The 7745-nt window shown below is 39.6% G+C and overlaps 1 protein-coding gene across 1 annotated transcript; it reads left to right on the forward strand.

The window, feature by feature from the left end:
- The first annotated feature begins 540 nt into the window (after positions 1–540).
- Positions 541–7399, forward strand: LOC131316983 (putative calcium-transporting ATPase 13, plasma membrane-type). The gene is made up of 3 exons (XM_058346564.1): positions 541–929; positions 1176–1518; positions 5114–7399. The coding sequence occupies exons 1-3, from the start codon at positions 541–543 to the stop codon at positions 7397–7399; spliced, it is 3018 nt and encodes a 1005-aa protein (XP_058202547.1).
- Positions 7400–7745: the final 346 nt, after the last annotated feature.

Consider the following 7745-nt stretch of genomic DNA (forward strand, 5'->3'; position numbering starts at 1 on the left):
TGATGAAATCTATACTATTTTAACCCACAGCAGTTGCTGAACTTCAATCCGAAGGGTCTCTGTACAAACGCAACAAAAAGTCTAATTCTCACGAGGAATCCGAGAGTGATGTGGCAAAGAAATGGGACCCACACTCCTCTAGGCCTAGGGGCACTCAACTGAACTGCACAGTTCAAAGTGGGGCGTGATTAAAAAAATTACCCGTTCCTTTTCTTCGGTCAACTGAACCCCCAGTTCAGTCTCAACTTGAACCAGTCCAAAGTAGGGCGCTATTAACAAATTCAAACACTATATATATGTTCGCGTACCACAAGTCAACTGAACCCCCAGTTCAAGGTGGTAGCTCTCACCCGAACAGGCGAACCCCCAGTTCAAGGTGGTGCAACGTTTGCACCACGGCTCTAATAAACCCACCACCATTACACTTAATTCTGCAGTTCTTTCTCATATAAATACTACAACATCACAAAATTTTCCTTCGCAATTTCTCTTTCTCATTCATACAAATTATCTCAATTCCTACTTCGTGTTTTTTAAAACATGTCATCGAAATTTCAAGCTACCATTTCATCAAACAACGTTGTGATCGATATTGTCGAACCCCACCCTAATTTTCCAGAAATTGTTCAATTCGTTCTCATCCAAATTGTGAAGCAGAAAAATCTTGACCAACTCAGGAAATATGGTGGAGTCGAGGGACTAGCTTCTAGTCTCAAAACAAATTTGAAGCATGGAATTAATGGAGACGTTGAGGATATTTCGCGACGAAAGGAAGCATTTGGATCAAACACCTACCCAAGGCCGCTTGGGAAAAAATTGTTCGATTTTGTGTTGGAGGCTTTAAGAGAGCCTACTAGTTTGATAATTCTAGCATGTGCAACAGTTTCACTTGGATTGGAAACCAAGCAACATGGCCTCAAAAAAGGATGGTATGTATTAATCATTCTCATTTATCATAGACAAGCACATAATCCGAATGAATACTTAACTAATTACCGAACTTGTCTCTCTCATCAGTCCCTCGTGCTGCCTTTCTCTTAATTTTTTAAAAGATTATGATTTATGTCGTCCACCTGATGAATGATAACTAGTTCACATTTGTTACTTTATTGGTACAATACATGTTCTTTTGTGACTCAGTTTTACGTACAATATAGCTATCTAAATCCAAACAGGTACGACGGAGGAGGCATATTTGCGACAGTCTTTGTAGTGACAGTAGTCTCGGCAATAGTCAAATTCAAGCAAAATAGACGGTTCGTCAAGTTATCTGAAATGAGCAACAACATCCAAGTTGATGTCTTGAGAAATGGAGGGGAACAAAAAGTTGACCGTTCTGAAATCGTTGTAGGAGATGTTGTGTGCTTGAATAATGGTGACCAAGTTCCGGCTGATGGATTGTTTATAGGCGGACACTCTTTGCTGGTAGATGAATCAAGCATGACTGTGGAAACCAACCCTGTTGAAGTTGATCTTAGCCATAATCATAATAATCCATTCTTGTTCTCCGACACCAAGGTGAGGGTCCACTTATTTGCTTATAGTATTTGATTTCTTTCTTATTTAGTTATTTGAATATATAGTGTTAATTTGATTGTTGGTAGCACTCTCCTCATTATCAACTTTTTGGTAGTCTTTTCTATTTTGAGACATTTCTAAATGTAGTTCATTTTGGGAAGTCAAAGTATAAACTTTTTATGTTGGTAGACCAATCTATTGTAAATAGCTATTCCATTCCACTTAACAAGATTTAAAAACCTCACAATGAAAAAATGGAAGGTAGATTAGGGCAGGAACTACAGATCGATGTTGGTTCAAATTCCATGGTGTGGAGGACTCAGAGAAAAAGTTTGAAATGATAATTTTTGAAAAAAATGGAAAATTTGATGGAGTTGATCAAACTAATTAATTACAGTATTTTGCAGAACAATTAATAATTTGACTTTCGGGATTTATCTCGATAAGAGAAAAAATAAACACTTATGGACCAAAATTGAAAAGGGTTCAAAAAAGAATAAAAAAAGACAGCTGATAATGCCAAAACTAAAAATGTTCCTGCCAAAACTTTTCCATGTGAATTTACTTCTCTGCCTTCCTCCCAATCTCACTTTACTTTACTCTCTCTCACAAAACCCAATTCTCTGAGTATACTCCAAATCCACCGGCAAATCGCCCTTCACTTCGACGCCAACAGACCGCGCCGTCTGTGATTGGGAGAACATGGACATTCAGCAAGCAGCACATGGATTTGTGCTCCTCGTAGTTCACCTGTAGAAACTGCACTTCCGGGTTCATCTCTACAATTTGACATGCCTTGGGATGAAGGGCTTTGCAACCACCGCAGCCAGGAGAGAAGAATTCAACAACCACCAATTTGTTCCCAGCATTCAAGAGGGATTCCACAAGATCTCCAGCACCATTTATTTCTTTCGTATTGGGTTGAAGCCCTTTCACCCACCATTTTTTGAGCTTTCCCAATAATACCTGTGGACATCTGTGCATAAAGAGGAGAAGGAGAAGAGAGTCTGGTATTTTCTTTCTTGGAAAAAGTTGCATTCTTTAGAGAAGGAAACCCCATTCCGGAAGAAACCATGGTTGATTTAACCGGAAACGAAGAGACCCCATTATTGTGATGTTGAATCGAAGAACAAGAGGACGAGAACATGCAGATCTTGCTTATCACAGCCTCCGCCATTTTCAATTCCATTGTTCAACACAAACCCCCATCAAACCCTAATCAAAAATCAAATCTTTATTTAAACCCAGAAATCGGTGGGGATCCAAAGAAAAAAAAAATCTTGGATCGATCCTGTACCCTTGGGGTAAAAACCACTGATGGGTTTCTTTTCACGAGGAAATATTGGAAGGCGAGTTGCTTGCTTTAGGAGAGAGCAGCGGTGGAAAGGTCTGTGAGAAGAGGCGGCGAGGTGAGCGTCGTGTGGGGACGACACGGTCTTTTGGCGTCGAAGGAAAGGGCGATTTGCCGGTGGATTTGGAGTATACCCAGAATTGGGTTTGTAAGGCCATCCACGGTGGCATAATCAAAAGCAAATTATTTTTAAAGTTAACAATATTGGGGTAAAAGATAGCTCACAATAGTATAATCAAACTTAACAACATTTTTAGAAATAATCAAATTTTGGGCTTTGGATAACCAAAACTAGCAACTTTTTTCAATAATCAAAATTTGTGGATCTCACATTACATAAGTTAACTGGTTCTAAAATTTATGTACACGCGTGTTTCAAATGGTATTTTCTTCGCCTGCTCTATATTTCATTTTCTTCGGCCACAAACTCTTTCTTTTTCTTTCCTTCCAAAAGTAAAGCTCATATTTTTCAATCATTTACAATTCAACTCATTATCACCGAATTAAGGTATTTCATTTTTTTTTTCGTTTTTATTTTATTCTTTTTCGTTCCTCTCCTTGTGGTTGAGTACATGAAGGACCTTGCATTCTTTTACTAATTCAAAAACACATCTGTTTTTTTTTTTGAGTACATGGTTTTTTTTCCAAATTCATAATATGAGGGAAGGAAGTCACCAATTTTTTCTTCAAAATTAAGAGAAAAAATCGATATATTTTTGTCAAAAAAAAACCGTAATGGAGAGAAATGATCAATGGTGGAAAACATTTGTCGTCACATTAAGGTATTTCATTTTTTTTTTTCCGTTTTTATTTTATCCTTTTTTCATTCCTCTCTCTGTACAATAAAGAACCTTACATTTTTTACAAATTCAAGAACACAACTGTTTTTTTTTTTTTTTGAGTACATGATTTTTTTCCCAAATTCATGATATTAGGGAAGGAAGTCACCAATTTTTTTCCCAAAATTAAAGGAGAAAATCGATATATTTTTGCCAAAAAAAAAGTGTAATGGAGGGAAGTGATCAATGGTGAAAAACACAAGAAGAGAGAGAGAGAGTGTAATTGTAGTGTATCCCTTATTTTAGTTATAGACTAGAAGTGACCATTGCGGACCTCAACATTGTTAAGCTTAGCAACTTCTTAAATAGATAATCAAAAGCTGATGTGTCAACTTTTGGTTATCCATTTTTAATTATGCCACTGTGGATGACCTAAGAGAGAGAGTAAAGCAGGTGAGATGGGAATGAGGGCAGAGAAGTAAATTCACAAGGGAGAGTTTTGGCAGCAACACTTTTGGTTTTGGCATTATCAATTGCCTAAAAAAAATGTACCTTAAGATTTTGCTTTTAGATTGATATTCGTCTTCATGATTGGGTTTTTTTTAAATGGTTGGACATGATTTTTTAACTTATAGATTTCTCTTTTAAAAATCAGAAAAATAAAAAAGTTTGAGTAATGTTTGATTGCCTACGGAACTGGTGATCTCCTCTTAAATAATGTTTTTGTTATTTTCAAATCATCTAGTAGGATGTTTGATCCGAATCATTCATCTAATTATTCAGATTTGACCTTCAAGTTATCTTTGAACATGTGTTTGATCCGAATCATTCATCTAATCATTCATTTTTGCATTGCAATCACAAGAACCACACTCAACTTCACACAACAATTCTGGACTTGAGCCCCTGTTCTTAACAGTTGACACCTATAGTTATCTTTGCTGTCTCTCGAATCTAGTAATCTACCCTACAACTTGGACCCCATAATGGCATAATTACTCAGTAGTGGAAAAGGATTTTTTGGAAGAATGGAGCATCACTCAAAACCATCAAAAGAGGGGGTTTTATACGTGATTAAAGTGGATTGTGAAGTTAGAAGTCTTTGACAGTGTGAAGAATTTGGGAATGAAAAAGTAGGGACCTTGGCGGAAGAAAAGACAGACGTGAATAAAAAGGTTGATCGAGCAAGTGGAAGGAACAGGAAAACCAAACACGATTTACGCCCCATTCCAAGAGAAAAACATTTTCATCCGAATGACGAAAAAAGTTTTACCTGGTAAAACAATTTACTATTTGTTCTCTAACCAAACAACGGAAAATAGGGAAAACATTTAACATTCGCAGTTACTATGTTCACTGATCTTGCAACATGTATTATCCCACTGACTTGCGGACATATATGGACTTATGGAGAAGATGAGATTGAGCTTAATTAACATGTGTCTCGTGTTTGAATTTCCAACAGGTAACTTCTGGGAATGGTCGAATGCTAGTCACCTCAGTGGGAATGAACACAACGTTGGGAGAAATAATCACAATCAGCATCGACTCCAACGAACATACCCCTCTGAAATACAAACTCAACAAACTCACCTCATCAATCGGAAAAGTCGTTTTATCTGTCGCATTCTTAGTCCAAGTTGTCTTATTGATCCGGTACTTCACCGAAAACCAAAAGGACATGAACGGGAACGCAAAGTACAACGGCAGCAAAACCAAAGCCTACGACATCCTAAATTCTGTCTTCAATATCATAGCTGCTCCAGTAACTATACTAGTCGATGCAATACAAGGAGGGTTACCGGTGGCTGTGACTCTAGCTCTGGCTCATTCGATGAAACGAATGATGAGTGATCACGCCATGGTTGGCAAGCTCTCTGCTTGCTTAACAATGGGTTTCGCTACCACTATTTGTACTGACAAAACTGGAACACTCACACTTAACCAGATGAAGGTGACAACGTTCTGGTTAGGCCAGGATTGTATTGAGGAAAAAGGGATCTCTTCTGTTGCAACCAGTGTTGTTGAACTACTCCACCATGGTATTGGTTTGAATACAACTGGTTCTGTTAATATGTCTGCTTCAGGATCCGAGTTTGAGTTCTCTGGTAGTCCTACGGAGAAGGCGATCCTGTCTTGGGCTGTTTCAGAACTGAACCTGGATATGGAGGGACTTAAGCAGAGTGGTGAGATTCTCCATGTTGAAGCGTTTAACTCAAAGAAGAAACGAAGTGGTGTTTTGATGAGGAATGGAGAGCAAAATACAATGAACTTGCACATCAAAGGTGGAGCGGAGATGGTACTAGCTATGTGCTCGAATTACTACGATGTCTCTGGAACCATCAAGGTTTTGGATGATGATGAGAGGAAGATATTTGATGGTATAATTCAAGGGATGGCAGCTAGCAGCTTGCGATGCATCGCTTTCGCGCACAAGCAAGTTCCAGAGGAAGAACATGAAGAGGGAAAAAACCAAATAGAAGAAAACTGCTTGACCCTTTTGGGGCTAGTGGGTTTGATGGATGCATGTCGTCCGGGTGTGAAAGAAGTTGTGCAAGAGTTTCAATATGCAGGAGTGAACGTGAAAATGGTCACGGGCGACAATATTTTCACGGCTAGAGCTATAGCAACTGAATGTGGGATACTCAAGCCTAATCAGGACATGGAAAACGGAGCAGTGGTTTTGGGGGAGCAATTCAGAAACTACACACCAGAGGAACGAATGGAGAAAGTCAACAATATCAGTGTGATGGCAAGGGCCTCTCCACGTGAGAAACTCCTAATGGTACAATGCTTGAAGCAAAAAGACCACGTGGTGGCAGTCATTGGGGATGGAACCAACGACGCGCCAGCACTAAAAGAAGCCGATATAGGCCTTTCGATGGGACAGGGGACTGTAGAGGCGAAAGAGTGCTCTGACATCGTCATTTTGGACGACAGCTTCGGGTCTGTGGCCACTGTTTTAAGGTGGGGGAGGTGTGTTTGTACCAACGTTCAGAAATTCATTCAGTTGCAGCTCACTCTGACTGTTGCTACCCTTGCCATAAACTTTGTTGTGTCGGTTTCAACCGGAGAGGTCCCACTTTCAGCCGTCGAATTGGTATGGGTCAACTTGATTATTAGCACATCGGCTGCTTTACCGTTAGCCACTGAAAAACCCACAAAGGAGCTAATGGAAAATCCACCGGTGGGTCGAACAAAGCAACTCATAACCAACGTTATGTGGAGGAACTTACTCTGTCAAGCGTTATATCAGACAGTTGTCCTGCTTACCTTACAATTCAAGGGCGAAGCAATTTTCAAGGTGAGCGCGAATGTCAATGACACTCTGATTTTGAATGTTCTCGCACTGTGTCAAGTGTTCAATGTTATCTTCCTGTGGAAGCTCGAGAACAAGAATGTGTTTGAGGGAATTCACAAGAACCACTTGTTTCTGGTGATTATTGGTTTGACGATTGCGGTTCAGGTGGTGGTGGTGGAGTTTCTGAAGAAAGTTGCGGGTACGGAGAGGTTGAATTGGTGGCAGTGGGGAGTCTGTGTTGGGTTTGCTTCAGTTTCTTGGGCAATTGGGTGGGTTGTCAAGTGGATTCCTGTTCCAGAGAAACCGTTTCTCCTCCACCCCTCTCTTCCCCCCATCAGCCGTACCTCTTTCTCTTCGACGCCATTGGAGTTAGATCCCGCTTCCGGCGCCCACTCAGACGAAAAGGTTTTGTCCGGCGACTTGGAGTTAGTCCCAGTCCAAGGGAACTAATAGATTTACCGAGTCCCGGCAGTTGATGGTGAAAACTGAAAATAACGACTTTTTCTTTTCTGTTGTTGTGTTGTTTCGTTCTCCCCTCTGTATATGAATGCTTAGCCTGAAATTCTAGGTCTATGTGTAGGTGGTTGTTTCTTACTAGCCGGTCCTATTTTTTCACCTTCTATCTGTTCAAAATTGGGGTATGTATAATTTACACCAAAAAATAAAAATAAGATCATAAAGGACCTCAATTTTTATTGTAAAAGTTCATAAAGGACCTCAATTTTTATTTTCACTTTAGAGCACCGAAAAGTTAGGTTGGCCATGACTAAGATCATGATGAGTTCGATTCTCAAAA

This window comes from Rhododendron vialii, chromosome 2a (assembly GCF_030253575.1).
Source record: "Rhododendron vialii isolate Sample 1 chromosome 2a, ASM3025357v1".
Lineage (NCBI taxonomy): Eukaryota > Viridiplantae > Streptophyta > Magnoliopsida > Ericales > Ericaceae > Rhododendron > Rhododendron vialii.